Below are 23810 nucleotides of genomic sequence, written 5' to 3'. Positions count from 1 at the left end.
TCTCCTTCAAGCCCCGCCCCTCCCTCCTCGCCCGAACATAGGCCCCGCCCCTCGCGTGAGCGGAAGCACCGTCCGCCAGGCTCCGCCCCCCCTTCGCTCAGCCTCCCACTTCCGCTTCCGGTGCGGGCCGCGCGCGAGCGCAGCAGTGGGAGGCGGCGGCGAGCTGCCGAGTGCAGGCTGCTGGCCGTGACCTCCTGGCTTCGGGCGGGCGTCAGCCCAGCTTCGTCCTTGCCTCGACCTCTCCCCGGTCTGTTGTGAGCCTTCGCTCGGCCCCGGCCTCGAGGGCCGACCGCTCCGCACCCCCTCGGCCTGCCGGGCCTGAGGCCGCGCCCTGCTCCCGCCGTCGGGCCGAACTCGCCGCGTCGGACCCCGCCGCTTGCCACAGGTCCCTTCCTCTTGTCAAAAAAACTTAACCCGAACCCTCAGGCCCAGACCCGGTGCTCGGCCCTGTCCAAACCATCGGGCTCTGCCTCTGTCCTCCAGCCTCGCCCCGAAGCTCAACCCACCCCGTCCTGTCTGCCCGTTCCGCTTCCCTCAGTCTCTACCCTACCCTCCCTCCCCCAATTTAGATTCCGTCTTTAGACTTAAGCCGCGCTCTGGTCTCTCCTTAACAGCACTCTCCCATGCTCCCCCTCCTCCCCCAAGGGTCGACGTCTTCCGTCCACGCCCTTCACCTGCCCTCGACCCCTACCTCCAAGCCACTACTCTGTTCCCATAAAATCTTTCTCCTCTTCGTCCACTTGCCTTCGGACCCCTGCTACCCATACGCACACCCACAGATGCCCCCTGGTGGGAGCCCTTTTAGCTCTTTCCCCTCCCTTGAGCTCCAGCCCCAGCTGCTCCAGGTCTGTCTCCAGACCTTGCTTCCAACACTCGCTCCTTCCATTCCCGAACCTTTCATCCTTGATTCTGGCTCCTTGAACACAGGATACCCCTTTCCCAGGGATGCTCACTCCAGAATCACCCGAGGGGGCGGTTTCAGAATGCACAGGGTACTGGATCAGAGTTGTCTGGGATACACCTGAGCATCTGGAACATGGTTCCATAGCCTCACTTCCCCTCCCTGAAGCTGCTCTTCAGGATCAACTCTGTCACCAACTTGTTAGATGACATAGATTCTGCCTATATGGTTTTTAAAGCCCGTCTGACACCCCTCTCCTTATCGCTCAGGTTGAGGCCCCAGGCTTGGCCTCACCACGATGTGGCACGAGGCTCGGAAACATGAGCGGAAGCTTCGAGGTATGATGGTCGACTACAAAAAGAGGGCAGAGCGGCGGCGGGAGTACTATGAAAAGATCGTGAGTAACCTTTAATCTGGGCTGGGAGCTCTGCTGGAGGGTGGGGCCCTGGTCCTCCTGGTACGATTTGGGCTTGGAAATGCACTAATGTTAGAGCCCAGTTTCCTCAAGAGAATGTCCATGTTTTGAGCGTAATCATTGGTAAAAACTTGAGGCATTCTGTTTATTGTAGTATACTGTGCTGTTTGGTTTGGACTCAGTACAGAGCTGGGGTCAGTAGGAAGGAGGAAAGTCTTTGTAACACTCAGAGCAGTCCAGACATAAGATTGGCCACCTCCGAATGGTGTCTGTCCTGCTTATTGCTGTATTCGCAGTGCCCAGAAGAGCTCAGCATTCTTGAGGTTGAATTTGGCACCCCGAAGGAGTGCCATCATCGTTCACTAAGTCAAGTCTGACCATTTCCCTCCCCTGTTTGATGCTTTGATGCTTCAGTTGCTTTTGGAGAGAAGAGTGCACTGCATCTTGTGATCTAAAAGGCCCTTGTGGTCTGGCCTCTCAGCTTCATCCTTAGGTAGCTCCATTGGCCTTTTTTCCGTCTCTGCCACCACAGGGATTGAACCTGTAATGCATCCTCTCACCTATTTAACTGTTACTTGCTCTTGAGACCCCAGCTTGAAATGGCATTTGCGTACTAGGTTCAGTTCTCCTGTTAGATGGTATTTGTTATAGACGTTTTCATTTACCATCGCTTCACTGCCTCAGCCTCCTCCCTTGTCTCCTGGCCTCCAGTCCTGCCGCCTCTAATCCACCCTCCGGGGTGGAGGGGCCAGAGAGGTCTTTCTAAAGCACAAAGCTGACCCTGTCCCTCCCTTGCTCAGAACTTATCTGTGACTCCCTAGTGCCGGGCTCCTCAACCCAGCCTTTAAGACCCTACATGTTCTGGCTTTTACCACCCCCTCCAGACTCTTGTCACTCTGCTTTCTGCCTTGTTCCTTTGCTCACGCCATCTGGCGTCCTCAATATCTAGGCTACTTTTTCTAACAACAAAAAAAAGATGTATAAAGAGTTACCATTTTACCTCCCCAAATTATATAGCCCTCTCCAGCCACAGGGCCTTTGCATGAGCTTTTCCTATTACTCGATTAACTGCTGCCCATCTGTCAGATCTCAATCCTCAGGGAAGTCTTTCCTCATCCTCCATACTCAGCCGTCATAGCTCCCTGTCGTTCCCCTTTGTGGAATTTAGCACACATATCCAGCTCTGTAGCATTGGGGACTAGGTGTATTTGGGTCATGTTTGCATTCCAAGCTTGAGCCCAATGTGGTTTAAAAGAACAGATGAATAAAACATAGCAGTTACCATTTTAATTGGTCCTTCGCAGGCACCAGGCTCTGAAAAGAGCTTTAGATGCATGATTTCTTTGAATCCCCACAGTCACCCATGAGACAGAGGCTGCTGTTACCCTAGGAGAGGAGTCTTTGAGAGCGCCTCAGTTGCCTTCTGTCACCCGGGAGGGAACCACTGGGCTGTAGAGAGAGCCCCTTTCCAGTGGTGTCAGAATAACTATAACATGACCACAAGAGCAGGGGTTGGGTCTGTGTTGCTTATTGGTGAGGCCCCAGCAGTAGACCAAGAACACAGTCAGTGCTCAGGAGTGAATAGCTGCCATTTATTAAGGGTTCGTGGCGTGCCAGACCCTGTGCCTGCTACTTTGGCACATTCTTTCTAGTCCTTTCAGCAGGCCTGAGAGATTGGCATTGATCCCTGTGTTAAAGGTGATGCTGATAATAGTGGCTAATTCTGTTGAGCATTTATGTGTTATCCACTGTGCTGAGCACTTGATGCATCTCCACTTCATCACATTGTCACCCCCAGCCTGGGAGGTGGTTTGCTTTTTATTGATCCCATTTCACAGATGAGCAAACTGAGGCTCAGAGAGTCATGGCCTAGATCATATAGCAAGAGGGCAGAGCTGGCATTCTAACCCAGACTCTCTGACCCTGGACCTCTCTTAGCTCTTCACCTGGGCTTTCTACTGCAGAAATAGAAGTTCAGAAAGGTGCAGCAGCTTGTCCAAGGTGACACGGCCGGGAGGCAAAATACCAAACCATACCAGGTCCTTAAGAGTTTGGAGTCACAGGGCTCTGGGTTCCAATTCCAGCTATTCCACTTACATACCATGTGGCCGGGGCAAGTGACTGTATCCCTGAGCCTGGTTTCCTCTTCTGCATGTGAAATGATGTATCCTATAAAATCACGTTTGGCTGTGAATAACGGAGACCTAAAGCATCAATGGCTTAGACAAGACAGAAGTTTATTTCCTTTTCACATAAAAGCGCAGAGGTGGCCATTTCTGCTCAGGGACCGTTTTGTTGTTCAGCCATGCATGGCTTCTCTTCCCAGTGTTGTCTTAAGGTCTAAGAGGGCTGCTCAAGCTCTAGCCATCATGTTTTCATTACATCCAGCGGGGAAGAAGAAGGGAGGGAAAAGAGGCCAGGGGGCTCATGCCAGTTAAGAAAGTCTCTAGATGTTTGCACATGGTATGTCCACTCATATCCCCCTGGCCGGCAAGTAACCCCATGGTCACATACAGCTGTCAGGAAGGTTAAGAGGCGTAGACTGTATTCTGGGTGGCCTAGTGCCAGTTAGGAGTCTTGTTACTATCGAGGAAGGGGCAATGGATGTGGGTTGCCAACTCATGGTCTGCCACAAATGGTGGGGACAAGGACACCTCTCTCCCGGGCTGTTGGAGGGTAGTGAGATTGGGCACAGAGACCACTGAGGGCAGGCCTGCCCAGGGTAACTTGCTCAGTAAATGCCGGCTTTGTTGGTTCTGAGGTTGTTGTTATTACCAAGTAGAGCTGGAATAGCGTCCAGGTTGATGGATGGTGTGGAGGAAAAAAGGCTGGAATTGGGCCACTTAGAAGGCCTGGGACTCCGTGCTCTTGTTCTTGTAGCTGGGGAGCTCCCTGAGCTCTGTTTTCCCCCTTGGGACAGTGGTGATGACAGGGTGACAGGGAAGAGCTTCAAGAATACAACAGTGTCTGTGGGGTGCTTTGTGGTGCAGGCCTGTACAAGCAACCATTGTCCCCGTACGTGAACGTGATCAGCATTCAGATCACGGCCACCAAGCTGTGGATGATAGCTGCTTTGAGGAGGGGATGGGGCTGTCACACGGGTCTCTCATCTTGCTCTTGGGCCTAGAGAGGCGGCTGAGGCGAGTGCTGAGGAAGCCGAGGTCAGCTGTGATGGGCCGGGCAGGTGTGTCTAGGCAGCCGGTTTCTCTGCTGATCTGTCCTTGGTGCCTGCTCTCTCTCCCTAGCTGACCCTAGTTCTGTCATTTCCCCTGTCCTTGTCAGCCTTCTTCTGATCAGCGGTTTGGATAAAGAAACAATTCTCTGTTGATGTGAAAGTGGGAAATAAAACATCTCAGCTCCGGCATCTCCTTCTCCAGGAGGGCCGGCTAAATGACGCATCACCTGGCTCCCCTATCCCAGCGCTGCCCACTCTAGGTCGTCACTGTAGGGAATGGGTCTGTCCCCCACACTGGACTGTGAGCCCTGAGGGCCAGGCTGGCTGTCTCAGTCAGTGCCATGGCCCTAGCACAACGCCTGCACCTGGAGTCGGTGCCTGCTTAACAGTTGACTCCATGAACTCCTCTGACCCCCTCTGATCCTGGAGATGTAATGATCCATTGGTTAAGAATAGATTTTGGGTCTGGAAGAAATATTTGTACATGTTCGTTGGAGTATGATTCACCATAGCCAAGATGTGGAAACAACCTGAATGTCCATCAGCTGATGAATGGGTAAAGAAAAGTGGTCCATACATACAGTGGAATATTATTCAGCCTTAGAAAGAAAGGAAATCTTGTCACATGCTACTGCGTGGAGGCACCTTGAGGACATTATGTCTAGTGAAATGAGCCAGTCACAAAAAGACAAACACTGCAAAATTCCACGTGTGTGAGGTCTTAGAAGCAGTCAGGACCTTAGAAACAGAAAATGGTTGTTGCCAGGAGCTGCGGGAGGGGAAAAGGGGAGTAGTTGTTCATTGGGTATAGAGTTTCGGTTTTGTAAGCTGGAAAAGTTCTAGAGATCCGGTGCAGAGCAAGGTGCATATAATTAACGCTATTGTACCTTTCACTTAAAAAAAAAAAGGAGTGGATTTTGGAGTCAGGACCATTTAGGCTCAGATCCTAGTTTTGTTTATGGCTGGTGTGATCAAGAGCAAGTGAGCCTCCCCACTCTGAGCTCCAGTTTCCTCATGGGACATGGGGGTAAGAGTAGCACCTTTCTCCCATGACTGAGAAGTTTGAGATGTACATAAAGCACTTAGTTCAGCGCCAGGCTTTTATTTTTATTATTACTATTATATTTTAATATTTATTTATTTGGCTGCACTGGCTCTTTAGTTGCGGCACACGGGATCTTAGTTGTGGCATACATGCAGGATCTAGTTCCCCGACCAGGGATCAAACCTGGGCCCCCTGCATTGGGAGCATGGAATCCCAACCACTGGACCACCAGGGAAGTCCCCAACTCCTGGCTTTGAGTACGGTTCCTTGACTTTTCCAGACGCTCCCAACAGAGCCAGTCCACGGACCCAGGTTTTTACTCCCCGCCCTATGCTATTTTCCTTGTTGTGGTGCTGGCACTGCCAGTGGCTTCACGCCACAGGCCGAAGTCCATCCTGCACACAGTGTCCCACGTGAGTCTTGGCTGTGGGAGCTGGGCATTTGGCCTGGCGCAGCCTCAGAACACGAGGGGCTCTTGGCCTTAGACCTGGCTGGGGCGGTCACGGGCCGAGGGTGCTGTGTGGCCCAAGGTGAGGGACTGAGAGAGGCAGGGGAGGTGCGGGATGAGGAGTTGGATTCCAGCAGCGCCACCCCGCTGGACTCCATGGGCTCGGGTGTACCCCACCCTCAGCGTCTTCACATGTGAGAGGAGAGGGAGAACGGCCTGGCGCCTAGTGAGCGCAGGACAGGTGGTAGCCCCGTAGCAGCTGTGGTCACTGGGGAGCGTCCTTCTCAGCTCCTGCTCGCCTGCCGCCTGGCGGTTGGGGCGGGGGGTGGAGGCAGAGCGGGAAGTGCAGGCGCTCGGGAGCTTGATGCTGACGGTTTTCTCCTGCAGGGGCTCGGCCTCCTCGACTGTCGGTGAGGGTTCGTTCTCTTTCCTTCCGTCAGTGTTCCTGAGCGCCTGCTGTGGGCCGGGCCCTGCTCTAGGCGCTGGGGATACAACAGTGAGCGACAGGTCCTGCGTCGTGGAAGCTGCGGTCTAGTGTGGGAGACAGACCCGTGAGGGGCGGTGCTCCGAAGCAGACGGTGCGGTTAAGGAGCTAGAGTCAGTCGGGTTGCGGGGGAGCTGTTTAGGCAGAGCTGACAAGGAAGGCGGCTAGAAGGAGATGGGGAATGTGTGCTGTGGCCTGGAGGCCGGCCGCCTGGAGCAGAGGCAGGGGAGAGAAGTCAGAGAGGGCCAAGCCGGAGCGGAGCGGCGAGGCTCTGAGCAGGCGGACGTGGCCTAATAGGTTTTAGCAGAGCCCCTCAGGCTGCCTCGCGGAAAATGGGCTGCAGAGGGCAAGGGTGGTAGCAGGGAGCGGGGAGGAGGCCAGGAGGCCGCAGAGCGGTTGGGGAAGGTGGCAGCGCTGCGGGGGAGGGGGGAGGCGGGATGGAAGTGGTTGGGCTCTGGGGCGGTGGTGCTGGGAGCTTGGCCAGGGTTTAGTGGGGAGCACCAGCAGCCCGGCTCGTGGCTCCTGTGGGTTCCACTGACGTGGCAGGGGCTGCAGCTCAGCCAGGGCCCGGCGCTCGGGAAGCTCAGTGGTGGGAGCTGCTGCGGCTAGATTTTATCCTTTCCTGACGCAGTTCTGGTGACTTGGAATCGTGGCTCCCCACAGGAGGCCTCAGGCCTGAGGCGATAAGCGAGTGTAAGGTGTAACATCAGGTGGTGGGAGCGGCTCAGGGGCCATTCTCCATCTAGGTACCTTTTTTCTTTAAAACAGCTTTATTGAGAGATAATTCACACACTGTACAATTCAGTGGTTTTCAGTATATTCACAGGGTTGTGCAACCATTTCCACAATGTAATTTTAGAAAATTTTCATAACCCCCAAAAGAAGCCCCATACCCATTAGCAGTCAGTTCCCCGCGCCCCGCAGCTTTGGGTAGCCACCAGTCTACATTCTGTCTCTATGGATTCGCCTGTTTTGCACATTTCACATAAATGGAATCATACAATGTGTGGCCTTTTGTGACTGACTTGTTTCGCTTAGTGTAATGTTTTCAGGGCTCATCGTGTGGTAGTGTAGATCAGTACTCCATTCCTTTTTACTTCCAAACAATATTGCATTGTCTGGATATGCCATGTTTTGTTTATCTGTCTTGCACTGATGGACATTTGGATTGTTTCCACTGTTTGGCTATTGTGCATAGTGCTGCTGTGAACTTTTGTGTACAAGTGTTTGAGTATCTGTTTTTAGTTTTTTCAGGTATATACCTAGGAGTGGAATTGCTGGGTGTCATACGGCAGTTCTTTGTCTAACCTTTTGAAGAACCTTATTTCTGCATACTCTTGTCAATATTACTTGCTATCATGTGTCCTTTCAACTTTAGCCATCTTAGTGTGAGGTGGTGTCTTGTAGTTCTGATTGCTGTGTCTCTGGTGAATAGTGACATTGATTGTCTTTTCATGAGCTTATGCAGTCCTGGTGTCTTGGAGGCTGGTCCTGGCCAAAGTGCTCACACCTGCCTCTGAATGAGTGGCCTTGGGGTGGGGGTGGGGTGAAGAGTTGGGGGAAGTATTTTAGGGAGGTGGGTCTTGGTACTGGCTGTGTAGAAGGTGGGGCCAGAGCTCAGAGCCTCTTGCTACCACCTCGAGAGGAAACCCTTCCCCTGTCTCCAGGGGTTAGGTGGCCCCCGTTAGTGCTGCCAGCCTTGTGTAGGTTCTTTTACCTCTGAAGTAGGGCCTCTTGGCATCAGAGGTGAGCCTGCTGCTAACTTGGTTGTGTGGGAGTGGCAGGGTTTGGGGCTCCGTTGGGTGGTGACCTCCATCTTGTCCTTCCCTGCAGAAGAAGGACCCAGCCCAGTTCCTGCAGGTGCATGGTCGAGCTTGCAAGGTGCACCTGGATTCTGCAGTTGCCCTGGCCGCTGAGAGCCCCGTTAACATGTAAGACTGGGTCTGGGGGTAGGGTAGTGTCTGTGACTGAGGGTTGGAGGGCCAAAGGGACCTGGGGTAGGACACAGACCTTCGGAGCCTGAGGGAGAGAAGCTTTGGCCTGCATGGGAAGGTGAAGGTCACTAGCTAAGGCTGTACGGCAGCGGTTGGGATAAAGGCCCCGTGGTGTAGTGGTTGGAGGAGGCCTCAGAGGGGAATGAGTGGGGCCGGGGCCAGAGGCCCAGATGCAGCAGAGAGTAGGTTGCCAGAGGGGGTGTTTTGGGGTGACTGGGCTTATAAAGTTGGCTACTAGGGCCTGGTTCGAGTTCTCCACTCTTGCTTGGCTCTGAAAAACAGGGCCCCAGTTTCCCCAGGGCCCTATTCTTGTCAGGAGCCTGAATGTAGATTTGGTGGGGGGGGGGGGTTGGTGGCATAAGGGACTGAGCGGTGGGGGGTGAGGGTGGGGCTGGCATGGGGATCAGAGGGGTTGGGGGCCAGACTCCCAAGCGTGAGGTGGCAGGGAGCAGGTACTTTGTGTCCTGGGCAATGGGGACCCTAGGCTCCTTGCTCCCCTGCTCCCCACTTCAGGATGCCCTGGCAGGGGGACACCAACAACATGATTGACCGCTTCGATGTCCGTGCCCACCTGGACCACATCCCTGACTACACCCCGCCTCTGCTCACCACCATGTAAGCTGCCTCCCCCAGGGCTTGCCAGGCAGGGAGTCCTACCCAGCAGCACCTCTTCTTTCCTGAGCCCTGGCCTGCCTGTCACCATCCTGGGAAGGAAGGAGGTGTGCACGTGGGGAGGCCCCCCCACCCGTCAGACTGAGCCAGGCCCCTCATCCCCCTTCCTGCTGGCTTGGGATGGGGGTCTACCCTCTCCCTGTGGTCTCAAGACCTTGGCCTCCCCCAAAGCTCCCCAGAACAGGAGTCGGACGAGCGGAAATGTAACTACGAGCGCTACCGAGGCCTGGTACAGAACGACTTTGCTGGCAGTAAGTGACCTGGGGCGGCGGGGGAGTGGGGTTTTTTGGCGGGAGGGGCGGAGGGTGTCCCTGGAGACTGGAAGACCTCGACAAGGTTGGCAAGAAAAGTTATCCCAGGCCTTTCTACTAAGGGGCCTTGGGTTTTGGTCCCAGCTCTGTCATGGACCCGCTCTGTTCACATCCCGTTCTCTCTTGGGGCCCTCTGTCTCTGGAATTGGTACAGGAGATGTCTGGTGAACTAGATGGTCCTACCACAGTCACTTCCACATCCCATGCCCTCTAACTCTGTGGCCTTTTTTCCTAAAAAATTGGTGAAAATAGCAAGAATACATTATTTTCCTCTGTGTATTTCCCCCGCCTGCATGGGTCAGAATGTTAGCTCTGGAAAGGAAATTTGTCCTTGTTTTAAATGAATATTTAGACAGTTTGGCAGTTTGCCAAGCGTTCATATATGTCCAGTGTTCTTCTCCCAAGCCATCACCGTTAACACTTCACAAATGAGAAAACAGGTTTAGAGACTTTTCCCCTCTCTGGGCTTGTGGTGGTTCAGACCCTGACAAACTTAGAGTTTTTTGTCTCTGTTACCTCAGTACATCTGCATAACCTCCCAGCAAGGTAGGGGTGATGCCCCCATTTTACAGATGAGGATATCGAGGCTCAGTGGTTGCGGGGGGACACCATGTCCAAGGAATTGGGGTTCTCACCCTGCCCTTAACCACTGCTGCCTCCTGCTGGACAGCTCTGAACTTCAGCTCGCCTCCTGAGAAGGACTTTGAGACACCCCCCCACACACTCCCAGGATCTCCCTGTGAAATTAAGGGCCACACACTCGTCCCTTAGCCTGGCCAGTGTCGGTCTCCTCCTGGAGAAGGGCGATAAAGGTGGATTCTGTCCCTTGGGGTGGTTGTGAGGGCTCGGTGAGGAGTGCATAAGGCCCCGCACCGCGCCTGGCAGTCAGCCCTCCCAGTGGGTTCACTGTCCCCGTGTTTGTTTCTAAAATAGGTGTTTTAGCATCTCTAAAATCAGAGATTGTCAAATTTTGGCAATCACTGAGGCCTTAGAATCAGGGGGAATGCGTCATCATTGATGCCGGTGTTGTTTTTGCCTTCCCCCCAGGCTACATAGATTCTTGGTGACGGAGCGAGGGTTTCCCTCAGTTCTGACTCTATTCATTCATTCATTCCCACAGTTCCTGAGCACCTGTGGTGCGTCAGGCACTCTTCTGGGAGCAGGGGTCTAGTGGGGGAGCCACGTAATCATGAAAGCAGGTGGTAGTCACAGCTAAGGCGCCGTCACGACAGATGTGTGCTGTTCTGAGGTGCTTGGCCAAGGATGGCTCAGGGAAGGGTGGGCAAGATTTCCCCAGTGAGGACAGGCCGCTGGACTCCGGGCCACGAGGACAGCCCTGTGGGGGAAGGGGGCGGGTGGCCTTGGGGGACAGGGAGGGCTGGCGTGGCTGGAGCTCACGTGAGGCAGGTCAGTGGGGCTTTGTGGACCTACCAGCAGAACCGTGGAGGCTGCGGGGAGGGCTGTACCATGGCCCGCCTGGGCCTGCCCGGCCCACGCACCTCGCTTTACAGATAGAAGAGCTGAGGCCCACCAAGGCAAGGCCAGGGTCCCACCGGGATTCGGGCGTGTCTCACTGCAGGAAGACCCGGGGAGGCTCCAGTACATTGCTGAGCTCCTCGAGTTGCGTGTTGTGGATGAACGAGAGCCCAGATTAACCGCGCTTAATTTAAACTGGCCCACAGAGGCACAGAGTGGAGTGGCCCATGGGGTCCAGGTGACTGACGTCCAGTGCTCAGGATAGCTTTGTCGTTCTGAAGGGTCCAGCTGCAGACCTTCCTAACAGTGGTAACAGTATCAGCGCCAAAATACAACGCGCTCATTCTGCCAGTGATCCCATTTTACAGAAAAGGAAACTGAGGCACAGAGTGGCTCAGTTCCTTGATCAGGGTTGCATGGCGAGTCAGTGGTGTCACCAGGGCCCTCCTGCAGATGCTGTTCCTCACCACACACGGTGTGATCATCTGGGAATCCGTGACTCTGCCCCTGGCTGTGCTTGGGTCACACCTGCCTTCCTACCCCCCCCGTTCTTGTGTCCCCCCTGAATTCCCAGTGTCCCCAGCCCCCCCTGACCCACGTGCCTCTTGCCTTGCCCCAGTCTCAGAGGAGCAGTGCCTGTACCAGATCTACATTGACGAGTTGTACGGAGGCCTCCAGAGACCCAGTGAGGATGAGAAGAAGAAGTGAGCCGGGGTCTGGGGCACCATGGGCTTGAGGGAGGCAGGCAGACTGTGAGCCCCACAGGGCACAGCCTCGTCCATCCTGTCCACCTTGGGCTCCCCAGAGCCGGGGCTGGTGGTTGGCACAGGGCAGGCGCTCGATTGATCAATGTTTAGAGGAGGAAGCAGCCGCTGGACGGGAAGGGTCTGCTGACAAACCTCTACACTGCGTTTGCAACCCATGGGATGGTAGGAGGTGAGTTAGAGCAGGGAGTTAGAGCAGGCCCTGGGCTGGACAGGCCTGGGTTTGAATCCTGCCGGTGAGGACTTCCCTCCGAGCCTTGGCGGGCTCCCCTGTGAGAGGGCTGGCGGCATGCCCCCGGCCGGGACTTTCCAGGGCTGCAGGAGACGGAGCTTGTGAAGTGCTTGTCCTCTGCCGCCGTGAAGGAAGCTTGTGGTCAGCAGCGGCTGACGTCGCTCTGGAGAGGGACCTCTCCAGGCTGTGTCCCTTGAGGAATGGCCCCCCTTCGCCAGGACAGCCGCTGCTCCACTTGTTCCCCAGCGGTCCTGGAGCCCTGCCTCCTTACCACCTGCTGCCGAGCAGTTCCCCCACTGCGATCCTCAGCGCTTGCTGCTTCCCTCCATCTGAAGAGTTCTCACGGTGTGGCGGGAGCTTCTTGATGACTCTCATCCTTATCCCTGACCCCCCCCCGCCCCCGCCCCGTTCAGGACGAGGCTGGCACTGGGACGGTGTCAGGGAATGTTGACTAAATTCAGCAGCAGACGTGCACTAGGCCCCTGTGCCGTTCTGGACCAAGCAGGGCCATGCTGTTACCCAGGATAACTCGGGCCTGCCCTTGCAGGACTCACAGTCTGGGGCGGGGGGAGACAGATCCAGTAGGAGTGGGGCTGGGGATCTGAGGATGGTGCTGGACCCCGCCTGAGGGAGGACTTTCTGGAGGATGGTGCATTGGAGCTGGAGGAGGAGGGAAGAGCCGGTGGGAGGTGACCACAGAGGGTTCTAGGCTGAGGGGAAACGTGAGTGAGGGTCTGCAGGCAAGGGTGCCGAGCTGCCCTGGAACTTGGGAGGGCGTCGTGTGGTGTGCGGGCCCTCGAGGCTTGGCCTGGGCTGCATCCTGCCCATAGTCTCTGCCCCCGCCCCGCACCTCCCTGGCTCATGGCTCCCCTGTCCCAGGCTGGCGGAGAAGAAGGCTTCCATTGGCTACACCTATGAGGACAGCACGGTGGCCGAGGTGGAGAAGGTGGCAGAGAAGCCGGAGGAGGAGGAGTCACCGGCCGAGGAGGAGAGCAACTCGGATGAAGATGAGGTCATCCCCGACATCGGTGGGGTCCCCTCTCTGCCCTCCCCCTCCACAGTCCCTGGGCGTCGTTTTCGTGTCTCGTCCCGCCCCCTCTGTGGGGTGCCCCCGTGCTTAGGAGCCCCGCCTGTCCTGCCCCTGTTCCAGGGCGCTACTGTCCTCCCTTCTCACTCGTGTCCTCCTGGTCCAGCCTCCCTTTCTGTGTCTCTCTCCTTCCTCGTTTCTAGGACTCTGCTTCTATGATATTGTCAGGTTCTGAGTCTGTCCTCCTTGCTTGTGTCAGCCTCTCTGTCTCTCCCTCCCCTTCTCTTTCTCTCTCTTCTGGAAAACAAGTGTTCCTCCAGTTATAGAGCCTCATCCCCCATGCTGCCACCCACCTCCACCTAAATGCCTGTCTTCCCTCCACCTCTCACCCTTTCTCACTCAGCCCACCCACTGTTTATTCAGACTTACTCAGACATATGTGAAGTGTCCGTCCCCCTTCCACTGAGTCATCCAGCATCTGGCTTCTGAATGCCTGTGACCCGAACCCCCTGCCTCCCGCCCACCTAGATCTTCAGCCGCCCTCTGTCCGTCCCCCGTTCACTCCCCCGTTTACTTCCTCCACATCACACACCCATCCCGGCCCCCACCCACCGTTTGTTGTGCTTGCCTCTGGCCAAGCCCTGCGCCAGCCTGGGGATGCCAAGATGAGCTGACTCGTTCCCTTCCTGCAGAGGCCTGCGGTCTGGTGGGCACCCCCGCCCCCAACTCCCGGGGCACTGCCCCTTCTCCCCTTCTTCTCGCTCGGCTTTGGTCCCTGACAGCCTTTCTTTTGGTGTAGACGTGGAGGTGGACGTGGACGAACTGAACCAGGAGCAGGTGGCAGATCTCAACAAACAGGCCACGACCTATGGCATGGCCGATGGCGACTTCGTCAGGTGAGGCCGGCGGGCTGACGCCTCTCCACGTCCTGTGGACCGGGCATATGTTGTTACCCCTCTTCCCGAGCAGTTGTGTGCCTGGCCCTGCGCCAGGGCATCACACACAGGCTCCTGAGCTCGTGGGGTGGGTACTTGTGACTGGCTTCAGCCTTGTCGAAGCGGAGGCTGCCCCCAGCTGTGTGACCTGAGGCCACCGGACTCCTGGAAACTCCCGGGTTCCTGGGCCTGGTGGACAGCGCCCTCCAGTGGAGAGGCTTCGCTCCCCGGATCATTCACTCGCAATTGCTGGTTGAGCCTCTGCCCTGTGCCATACCTGTGTGGGTCACATAGACCGGTCCCATCTGACAGGGTATTGAGCTGGAGTCTGAGTACTCCCGAGTCTGAACACAGCGTCCTCTGCCCAGAACTCTCCATGACTCCCACCTCCCTCAGGCGCAACCAGCCTCCTCACCACGGCCACAGAGTCTCACCTGTCTGGTCTTCTACCCACACACTGCACCCCTGCCAGCCTCCATGGCCTCTTTACCCCTTCGGTGCCTGAGGCCCCACCTGACCTCGGGGCCGCTCAGTGTGCCGTGGGCTCTGTCGGCACCTGCTCAGCTCACTCTCGCAGGTTTCTCATCAGCTGTCACTTTTCTCTGGGTGGCTTCCCCAGCCTCCCTGTTGAAGGCTGCAGCAGCCTCTACCAGTTCCCTGGACTTCCTTCCCTCTTCCGAGATTTACTTTCCCATCGAGGCTTTCACCGTCTAACATACCATGTTATGTGACCTTGGTCATTGTGCCTCTTCTCCCCAGAATGGTAGCCCAAGGGGGTGGGGATTTTTGTTTGTTTTCAATAATCCCTGATACCTGAAATAGCACCTGGCATGCGGTGCGTGCGCAGTAATAGTGCAAAATGAATGCGAGACCCCCAGGATGGCTTGGGGTTTCTCACTTCCTGCAGTGACACTGCCTGTGGCCTGGCCCCTCCTCCATCGTGCCCCTCGTGCCCCTCTGTAGGATGCTCCGGAAAGACAAGGAGGAGGCAGAGGCCATCAAACATGCCAAGGCCCTTGAGGAGGAGAAGGCCATGTACTCGGTGAGGGCTGGGCCGGGGTGGTAGGGCAGGTGTGTGCCTCATGGATGGCACACCCTCACCAGCCTCGTACCCACCCTGCTCCAGGGCCGTCGCTCCCGGCGCCAGCGGAGGGAGTTCCGGGAGAAGCGGCTAAGGGGCCGCAAGATCAGCCCACCCAGGTAGGATGGGTTCTGCCCCATGCCCCCACCCTGCCAGCACCAGTCTGTCAGGGCTCTGGGGGAGGATCCAGGGCTCAGGAAGACCTTGGGGGCAAGCTCGCTGCTTGCAGGCAATTCCCTCCTAGTAGGGCAGTGAGTAGGGAAAGTTTGGAGTAGGCGTGGCTGTGAGGGGCGTGTGGACACCTGCCCTGCCAGCCATTCCCCTCACTCTGCTGGACTCGGGACGCTTGCCGTGCTCCCTGAGAGCCAGTGGCGAGGTGGCATGGGGTGGCTGGAAGGGTTGAGAGCAGAGTCAAGGGGCACGGGCCTGGCCCTGGACCCTGACCTGGTTCTGCTGCTTGGCCGCTTCCTCACTGTCAGAGTTTGGGCAGGTGACTTTCTCTCTTGAGCTGCAGTTTCCTTTTTGGAAAAGGGGCACCATCACCTCCCAGGAGAGGGGCTATGCCAGTGCCCACAGCGAGGTCTTGGGCAGGTTTGGATGCGGCAGTCTGATGTGGAGAGCCCAGCCTGGGGATCCATGCAAACCCATGCTCTTTGACACATCTCCTCTGTTTAATGGGAGTCATTGAGGGTTGCTGTGAAGCTTAAGGGACCTGTTGTGGGTTCAGGCTTTGATGTGCGGTCTGGAAAATATTCCTTAAAGAGTTGTAGAGGTGCAGGTCAGTGTAGTGCATAAAAGCTTGGACTCAGGGCCATGTGGCCTGGGTTGGAATCCAGGCTCTTTTCGTTTATGAGCTGTGTGGCCCTGGGCAGGTGACTTCACCTCTCTGGGCCTGTTTCCTCAGCTGTGAAGTGTGAAGAATTACAGTACCCACGTCAGAGAGTTGTAGGAAGAGCGATTGAGTTCACTGAGTAAAGCACTTGGTGCCTGGCGTATAGTGTGCCTCTAAGACGCGTTAGCTCTTCTAGTTTTAACGTCATCAGTAGGAAGCCAGGACCCAGTAGAACCAGGGACTTGGAGTGGGAGGAGTGTCGCTTCTAGTCTAGGGTCCAGCGGCCAGCCAGGTTGGAGGCTGCTGAAGTCCTTGTTGCTCAGGGTCAGGGTGGGTCTGGCACATTGTGGGTCAGGGCTGAGGTTCAGGCTTCGGACATATGTGAGGTGAGTAGGAGGAGGGATCAGGGCCCGTAACCTGGCCAGCAGCCCCCTCATCACTGTGCCCAGCGTGTGGCCTTGGGCGCCCAGGTTGGGGGTTGGCCTTACTTCTGTGCGCGCTAATCCCAACCCCCCCACCTGTCCCACCCCGTTCTTCTCTTCATAGCTACGCCCGCCGAGACAGCCCCACCTATGACCCCTATAAGCGGTGAGTTTGCAAGGCCCAGCAGTCCTCCTCATGGAGGGCAGGGGTGGTGAGGAGGGCCAGGGGGCCCACCCTGTAGGCTGCCCTGAGATCACAGACTGGAGAATGTGTTCTGGGGGTCCGAATCATTTTTTGTTTTCTAGAGTGTTAGCCTGCTTTCCTGATTTCTTTTTCCTTTAAACGTGAACCTTAAAAATTTTTCTCATTTAGCTGTAACGTAGTCTTGTGTGGAAAATGACCAGACGTGGCAGGAAGGCAGGACTTAGAAGTCAAGTCCCTTTAATCTGAACTCCCGGAAATAAGCAGTGAGAAATAACAGGCACAGAAGGGCCTGGTTGCACACGCGTGTGTCTCCTGGTTGTGGGAGTGGTTGGGACAGAGGCTTTGAGGGTGACAGACCTCGGTCTGACCCCAGTTCCCTTTGCAGAATGGTGTGGGAGGGACCCCTCGGGGCTCCTGGGAGGATAGGTGAGATGAGGCAGGTACACCTTTTGATGAAAAGTCTGGCACAGTAAGTGCTCAACCCGTGGGCGCCATGAGGGATAAGGTATACTTTTTTTTTTTCACAAAAATGGAGTTAAATCACAGTTAATGCTTTAGAACTTGCTTTCCACCTGACCTGACATCTATGTTGAGGAAATCTTTTCCTGTTACATTACAGATGTGCTCATCCCTTTTTAATAGTACAGTTTGCTGTTCCTCCTTTTCCTGGTTGTTCTGAGAAGGTTTCCGTGGTCAGGAATCCGATCCTTGCACAGCTGGTGTCTTTCTGCCCATTGGCTCTGCTCGTTGCGCTGGTGGCTGCCGTTGCTCGGGGCTCCGCTGTTCTGATTTCTGTTGCTCTGTGGTGGCTTCTGTTAGCCGGTGGGCAGGCTCCAGGAGCCTGGTGTTCGAGCCCCCTGCTCCCTGCTCTGTAGGTCGCCCTCGGAATCCAGCTCCGAATCCCGCTCCCGCTCCCGCTCCCCGACCCCAGGCCGAGAGGAGAAGATCACGTTCATCACCAGTTTTGGGGGCAGCGATGAGGAGGCAGCCGCAGCCGCAGCTGCAGCAGCTGCGTCAGGGGCCGCCACAGGGAAGCCTCCCGCGCCCCCCCAGCCAGGCGGCCCCGCACCGGGACGTAATGCCAGCGCCCGGTCGGTAACGCTCACGCTGCCTGCCCTACACCCCGGCCGCCGTGGGGGGGACTCGGGACGGCGGGGGGCCACGGCCCGGGCCGGCGCTGACCCGCCCTCCGTGCCCCACCTGCAGCCGCCGCTCCTCCACCTCCTCCTCCTCCTCTTCCGCCTCGAGGACCTCCAGCTCCCGCTCCCGCTCCAGCTCCAGCTCCCGCTCCCGCCGCGGCGGGGGCTCCTACCGCTCTGGCCGCCACGCACGCTCCCGCTCCCGGTCCTGGTCGCGCTCCCGCTCCCGCTCTCGGCGCTACTCGAGATCCCGCAGCCGCGGCCGGCGGCACTCAGGTGGGGGCTCTCGAGACGGACACCGCTACTCCCGTTCGCCTGCCCGGCGTGGCGGTTACGGGCCCCGGCGCAGAAGCAGGTGCGTGGGGCTGGGGTGTGGGGACTGGGCTGGGCGTGGGCCCTGTTTCGGCGAGACCAGGCTCTGGGAGGGGAGACCTGGGATTGGTGGGGGGGAATGTGCTCACTCCAGATGTGGTGCCGGGCTGGAGCACAGCCTCCCTTCTCAGGGATGCAGTGGGGAGGGAGACTGAGCTGCGCTTGTCACGGGAAGTCCCCAGGTGTTTGCAGCTGGCGACCCTTAGGACTGGGGCACTCCGTGGGCAGGGGCCGGAGAGTCAAGGCAGCCCTTTGAGGGAAGGCGGGGCGTGAGGCAAGCGCTGCACATGGGGCAGGAGGAAAGTGACCTAGGGACGGGAGCATCCCTCCGGTCCTATTCCCGGAGGGGGCCTGGTGGATGAGAGCATGGACTGCGGAGCCCCTGGCTGGGTATGGATTCTGGCCCTGCTAGCGAACTCTCAGGGCCTGTTTCTGCATCTGTAAAAGAGATACAGTCACAGTGTCCCCTTCATTGGGTCGTGAAGTTGTGACAAGTGAATTCTATGTAAGTGTTTAGTGCAGGGCCTGGCACTCGGTGAGTGCTTTTATTGTCATCAGCGTCATTACCCGTGTTATTGTTGTGTGGATCTCAACGTCAGCTACGTACAAGGTCTAGCAGGTAAAATAGAGGGGCTGCGTGGGCCCCGGTGAACCGGGAGCACACGTCCCATCTGCTGGGCTCGTTGGCCACTCAGTGGCAGGCGTGGTGTTGCTCAGTCTTCTGGTTTTTCAAGAGAAGTTGGGTTGGATTTTTAAAGGACAGCTCTTGTTTTCTCAATATTGCCAACAAATTTGAATTTTGTAAAAACCCAGGACAGTCCCACCAGAATCAGTGTGTGGCGTTGGTTTGGCTTCTGGGTCGTTCCCTGGAGCCTGACACGGGGCAATGTCAGGAGAAAGACTGGGGTCAGAGGGGGACCCTGGTCACATCTCTGAGGCCAGCCTGAGGGTCCTGAGCAGAGAGAGGGTGAGGCTTGCACGTCCCCAGACTGGATCCTGTGGGTCTGTGCTGCAGTCTTGCAGGGGGGCGGGGGGGTCATCCCCACTAGTGGCGAGACCCTGGACCTGGCAAGGTGAGGAGACCGTGAGCATACAAGGGGGGGCTGCCAGCCAAGTTCTGTCCTCCCAGAAGTCACCTCTCAGAGAAGTGGGTGAATGGGTGTCTAGTGAGAAGTGAAGAGCCATCTTAGGGCCGGTATATCTAGAGGGCGGTCTCTGTTTAGAGACTGAGGGAGGCCAGGGAGGATTTCTGAGGAAAGTAGCGGGAGAGGAGTGGAGACACAAGGACCCCAGGGCCTCGGAGGAGGCTCGTAGATTCAGTGCCTGGGTGGGGCGTTGCGCACCTGGGGTCCCTGGAGCCTCACGGCCTCTCTCCTGCCTCACCGCACCCCCAGGAGCCGCTCCCGCTCAGGGGACCGGTACAGGCGGGGCGGCCGGGGGCCCCGGCACCACAGCAGTAGCCGCAGCCGCAGCAGCTGGTCCCTCAGCCCGTCCCGAAGTCGCAGCCTGACTCGCAGCCGCAGCCCCAGCCAGAGCCGCAGCCGCAGCCAGAGCCGCAGCCGCAGCCCCAGCCGTAGCCGCAGCCACTCGCCGTCGCCCCCAAGGGAGAAGCTGGGCAGGCCGGCAGCGTCCCCCGCTGTGGGCGAGAAGCTGAAAAAGTGAGTGGGGCAGGGCTGGGGGAAGGGGATTGTGAGCTCGGGTGAGCAGGGTGACTCCACTGTGCTCTTTTTGAAGGAACTTGGTCCTGTCCTGGGAGGTCTGAGGGGGCCACAGCTCTGCCCTTAGGGGCTCTGAGGAGTCACGCCCTTGCCTTGGGTCGGGGGTCAGAGGGGGACATGGCCCTGTCCTGCAGGGTTCAGGAGGGACCTGGTTTCTCCCTGGGGGGTGTTAGGGGCCCATGGCCTTGGCTGTCTGCTCTGAGGGCAGTGCTGAGGGCGCATGAGGTCAAAGGTGGCAGCTGGTTTTTCTTCCTCCCAGGACCGAACCTGCCGCTGGTAAAGAGACAGGAGCTGCCAAAGTCAGTAAGAATTTGGAACTCGCCCGTGTAATTCCCGCCAGCAGCAGTGCCCGAGAGCTGGGCCCGGTGGGCCTGCAGGGGGGCCCGGGTGGGCCGGGAGATCCAGCCCCGGGGATTGAGATCTGTGCCTCCCTTCCCTCCTCAACTGTCCACTGGGGCTCCCAGACCCTCGTGGCCAGTCTCCACAGCCTGCCTGTCCTCCACACATGCCCCCGCAAGTCCCAGGCTCTTGGATGAGGTGGGTTGTGGAAGCTCCGGGACACCCACCCGGTCTCCTGCCTCTTCTCCCCCTCCCCAGCCCAAGCTGACGCCCCAGGAGAAGCTGAAGCTGAGGATGCAGAAGGCACTGAACAGGCAGTGTATGTCCCGCCACCTGCCCCTCCTCCTTCTGACCTGGCCGTGGGGAGGCCCTGCCCTTTGCCAGATAGGAGGCCCTTTGGGGAGGAGTGGGTGTGCACCTGCCCTGCGGCCACCACGTTTAGGGCCTTGGCAGTCTGGTTGGCCTCTCTGAGCTCAGCTTCCACATCTTGGGGGCGGGGCCTTGAGGGCACCCCTCATCACTGTGTCTCTCCCTCCCCACAGTCAAGGCGGATAAGAAGGCAGCTCAGGAGAAGATGATCCAGCAGGAGCATGAGCGCCAGGTACGGGTTGGGGTGAGGGCATAGGGCTCACACAGGGTGCCGGCCCGGCCCCGCCCTCATTGCCATCCTGCCATCCTGCCATCTCTGCCGTAGGAGCGGGAAGACGAGCTTCGAGCCATGGCCCGCAAGATCCGTATGAAGTAAGACCCCTTCCCTCCCACCTGCCTCTGGGTTGCCCTGCGTTCCCCACCACCTGCTCCGATCCAGAGCCCTGGCCGATCCCTCTGGGTGGATGAAAATAATCAAAGCCCTCGCCTGGGCTTCATGTTGTCCCCCAGTCTCCTTCCCATCCCCAGCTTACTTCGGCCACTGTGACCTCCTCCCAGCTCCGCCAGCCTCCAGCTTGGGTTACCTTTCCTGCTGTTCCCAAGATACCCACCCACTTCCCTCCCTTGCTGAACTCAGGGGTCCTTCCTGACCATCCTTTGTGGAGTAGCACCCCAAAACACGACACCCTCCAGCCCCACTCTGCTTTTCCTCATGGCACTAGTCTGCACCTGGTATCCCGGTGTGCACTGTCCGTGTCCTTCACTCATGCTTGTTCGTGTCCCCGTTAAGAAGTCGGGTGTGGCTGCTGGGTTCCTGCTGTGTGCTTTGCCCCTAGAACACTGGTGTTCGATAAACGTTTGCCGAACGGAACGGCTGAATGCAAGCCAGCCCCGCGCTGGGAGCCAGGGCCTCTCCCCTCTCCCATTCTGCTGCAGTTCTCACCTTGACTCTTCCCCTGCAGAGCTGAGTGGCTCAGAGCCTGGGTCAGGCAGACTCGGGGTTCATTCCCAGCTCCGCCTCTCTTGACTGTGTGGCCCTGGGGTGGGCACTGGCCCAGAGTCTGAACAGACCTTGGTGCCAACTGCACAGGGTAACTCAGGGATTAGTGTCCGTAAAGTCTCAGCCCACCCAGTACCCATGGGCAGAACTGGAGGCCGTAGTGCTTGGTGTTGGCAAAGAGGAGAGTTGGTCAGTCGCAGGGTCGGGTCACCTGTTGTTTCTGGTTCCACCCTGTGCTTGCTGTGGGTCCTTGGACAAGCACTTTAAGCTCTCTGAGCCAGGACTCGCTATATGAGATAGACGTAACGAGGCAGCCACCTCCGTGGGGTTCTCCCGCTAAGGCACCTGGTGTGTGGTTCCTGGCCTGTGGGGAGGCTTGATGGCTGGAGCTGCTGCTGTTAGTTGTTTATTACAGGCACATCACGTGCTGGGCTTCCAGGGCTGCCATGTGCTCCATCGGGGGGTGGAGGAGCAGAGTGCCTAGGGACTCAGCGTTGTAGTCAGTCGGACCTGGGTTCTGATCCTGCCTCTGCTACCCACCAGCTGTGCGCCTTCCTCCTGTCTGAGCCTTCAGCCTATAGATAAGCCTAAGTTTGCTTATCTACCCGATGGGGATGGAATAGTTGTCCCAGCTCTTAGGCTGGTGGGGAGGATTCCGTGAGATCAGAGCCAGGCACGAAGGCACCCAGTAAGTGTAGCCCTTGGGGTTGCAAATCCTGGTCCTTCTGACAAAGACCAGTTAAGCACTTAGCATGTAAGTCCCTTTGTTCTGAGGCTGTGCCCTGAGTGTGACAGGAAATTATCGAACTCTCCAGCCCTTCAGCAAGCCTTTCATCGCCAGGCAGACTGGGATTCAGATGCTGGCTCTGCCAGCCAGTAAGTATCCCCTCTCCGAGTTCAGTGCCCTCATTTCCAAGTGAGGAGAGGAGCAGGACATGCCCCCTTGGCTTATTCTTCCACCTGGACTAGGTTGTCGGCAGCACCTGCCCTGACAGGGACCCAGCCAGCCATCGAGTTCAGTTCAGTGTTATCGCCAGCCGAATGCCCACCCCTTCCCCTGGTTTGCCTCCCCTTCCCCGTGCAGGGAACGGGAACGCCGAGAGAAGGAGAGAGAAGAATGGGAACGCCAGTACAGCCGGCAGAGCCGCTCGCCCTCCCCCCGTTACAGTGAGTGTCCTCGTGGTCGCTTGGTCTGGAGAGCCGGGCTGGAGGCTCTGTGGCATTAAAAGAAGAGATGTCAAACTGGGTTACAAAAAAACGATGGTAGGGCTTCCCTGGTGGCGCAGTGGTTGAGAGTCCGCCTGCCGATGTAGGGGACACGGGTTCGTGCCCCGGTCTGGGAAGATCCCACATGCCGCCGAGCGGCTGGGCCCGTGAGCCATGGCCGCTGAGCCTGCGCGTCCGGAGCCTGTGCTCCGCAACGGGAGAGGCTACAACAGTGAGAGGCCCGCATACCGCAAAAAAAACCCACAAAAAACAAAAACAAAAAAACCATGGTACATTTTTTCCACATCAGCCTTCTACAAATTAAAACTTTTAAGTCACACACACAACACACGGTGATTGCTTCAGTCACAAGGGACTTACAGGAATTGGAAGAAAAGCTCATTCTTAGCGCGTGGGTGTGGGCCAAGGGGCACAGGTAGCGTCCAGCAGTGGACACGCTGGAAGCGCCGGCGCTGCCTTAGCTGGAGACACTGGAAGCCCAGCCCTGGAGCCCACTCCTGGTCCTGGGCACTTACTTTGTTTTCACCCATCCTTTCTTTCCAGGTCGAGAATACAGCTCTTCCCGAAGGTAATAAGCAGGCTGGCCCAGCTCCCTGGGAAATCACAGTTGCCCTTTGGCACGAGGTCCCAGCCCTGATTGCTCCGTCCCGACGCAGCCCCCTCCAGTCCCCTCCAGTCATAGGGCCTGGCCTCACCCCTCGGGAACATCCCTCTGTGCAGCTGAATTCCCCATCGCTGAAGCCCCAGTGGTCCCGAGCATGTCGGTGTATGTGTGCACGTGCCTACACAGCAGGGCTCCCTGCTTCCTGCCCAGCCCTCATGGGGCCTCTCTCTCCCCTCTCTCCAGGCGCTCAAGGTCCAGATCCCGAAGCCCCCATTACCGACATTAGGCAGAAGCGTGGAGGGGCAGAGGGATGAGGGGGTGGGGTGAGGGCTCAAGCTGTGATGCTGCTGGTTTTATCTCTAATGGAATAAAATCACACATTATTTAATTCTCTTCACCTGGCCTCCGTGTCGTCCGTGCGGTTGGTGCAGGGCTCCCAAACTCCAGTGCCCACCAGCCAAGGCCAGCTGAGGAAGGAGCTTGGTGGGTTCAGCTGTGGCCCAGGTGGAGGTCTGGGCATTGGACCGGAGGCTCCTTGGTAATCAGAACTCCTGCCACTCTCAGTGAGGGCAGGGGTGCGACGCGGTGGGAACGATGGGCCAGGACTTTGCCCAGGGGCCTGT

At 57.5% G+C, this 23810-nt stretch overlaps 1 protein-coding gene across 2 annotated transcripts; it reads left to right on the top strand.

Annotated features, from left to right (window-relative positions):
• The first annotated feature begins 90 nt into the window (after positions 1–90).
• Positions 91–23580, top strand: CLASRP (CLK4 associating serine/arginine rich protein). 2 transcript variants are annotated; one of them, XM_022585402.3, is made up of 21 exons: positions 91–385; positions 1171–1298; positions 8302–8399; positions 8976–9077; positions 9306–9385; positions 11541–11625; positions 12797–12945; positions 13744–13840; positions 14843–14921; positions 15006–15079; positions 16339–16380; positions 17295–17510; positions 17626–17913; positions 19325–19588; positions 19908–19947; positions 20246–20306; positions 20530–20588; positions 20682–20728; positions 22441–22523; positions 23127–23151; positions 23431–23580. In XM_022585402.3, the coding sequence occupies exons 2-21, from the start codon at positions 1200–1202 to the stop codon at positions 23471–23473; spliced, it is 2031 nt and encodes a 676-aa protein (XP_022441110.1). In that variant the 5' UTR covers positions 91–385; positions 1171–1199; the 3' UTR covers positions 23474–23580. The 2 variants fall into 2 exon arrangements, 1 of the variants encoding a protein (XP_022441110.1); XR_002646272.2 differs by lacking the exons at positions 23127–23151; positions 23431–23580 and having other exon boundaries at positions 19908–19951; positions 22441–22507.
• The last annotated feature ends 230 nt before the right edge of the window (positions 23581–23810 follow it).

The sequence above is a fragment of the Delphinapterus leucas genome, chromosome 20, assembly GCF_059928025.1.
Source record: "Delphinapterus leucas isolate spDelLeu-1000000601 "Yukka" chromosome 20, BTC_Dleu_Yukka2, whole genome shotgun sequence".
NCBI lineage: Eukaryota > Metazoa > Chordata > Mammalia > Artiodactyla > Monodontidae > Delphinapterus > Delphinapterus leucas.
The sequence above is the reverse complement of the archived record's forward strand: the minus strand, read 5'-3'. Positions and strand labels throughout refer to the sequence as shown.

Excerpts from the sequence above, each read along its gene's own strand:
- CLASRP (XM_022585402.3), top strand. The coding sequence starts at position 1,200 with ATGTGGCACGAGGCTCGGAAACATGAGCGGAAGCTTCGAGGTATGATG. Across the intron at positions 9,078-9,305 it reads CCGCCTCTGCTCACCACCAT|CTCCCCAGAACAGGAGTCGG; the intron begins GTAAGCTGCCTC and ends CCTCCCCCAAAG. Across the intron at positions 17,511-17,625 it reads GGACGTAATGCCAGCGCCCG|CCGCCGCTCCTCCACCTCCT; the intron begins GTCGGTAACGCT and ends CCCCACCTGCAG.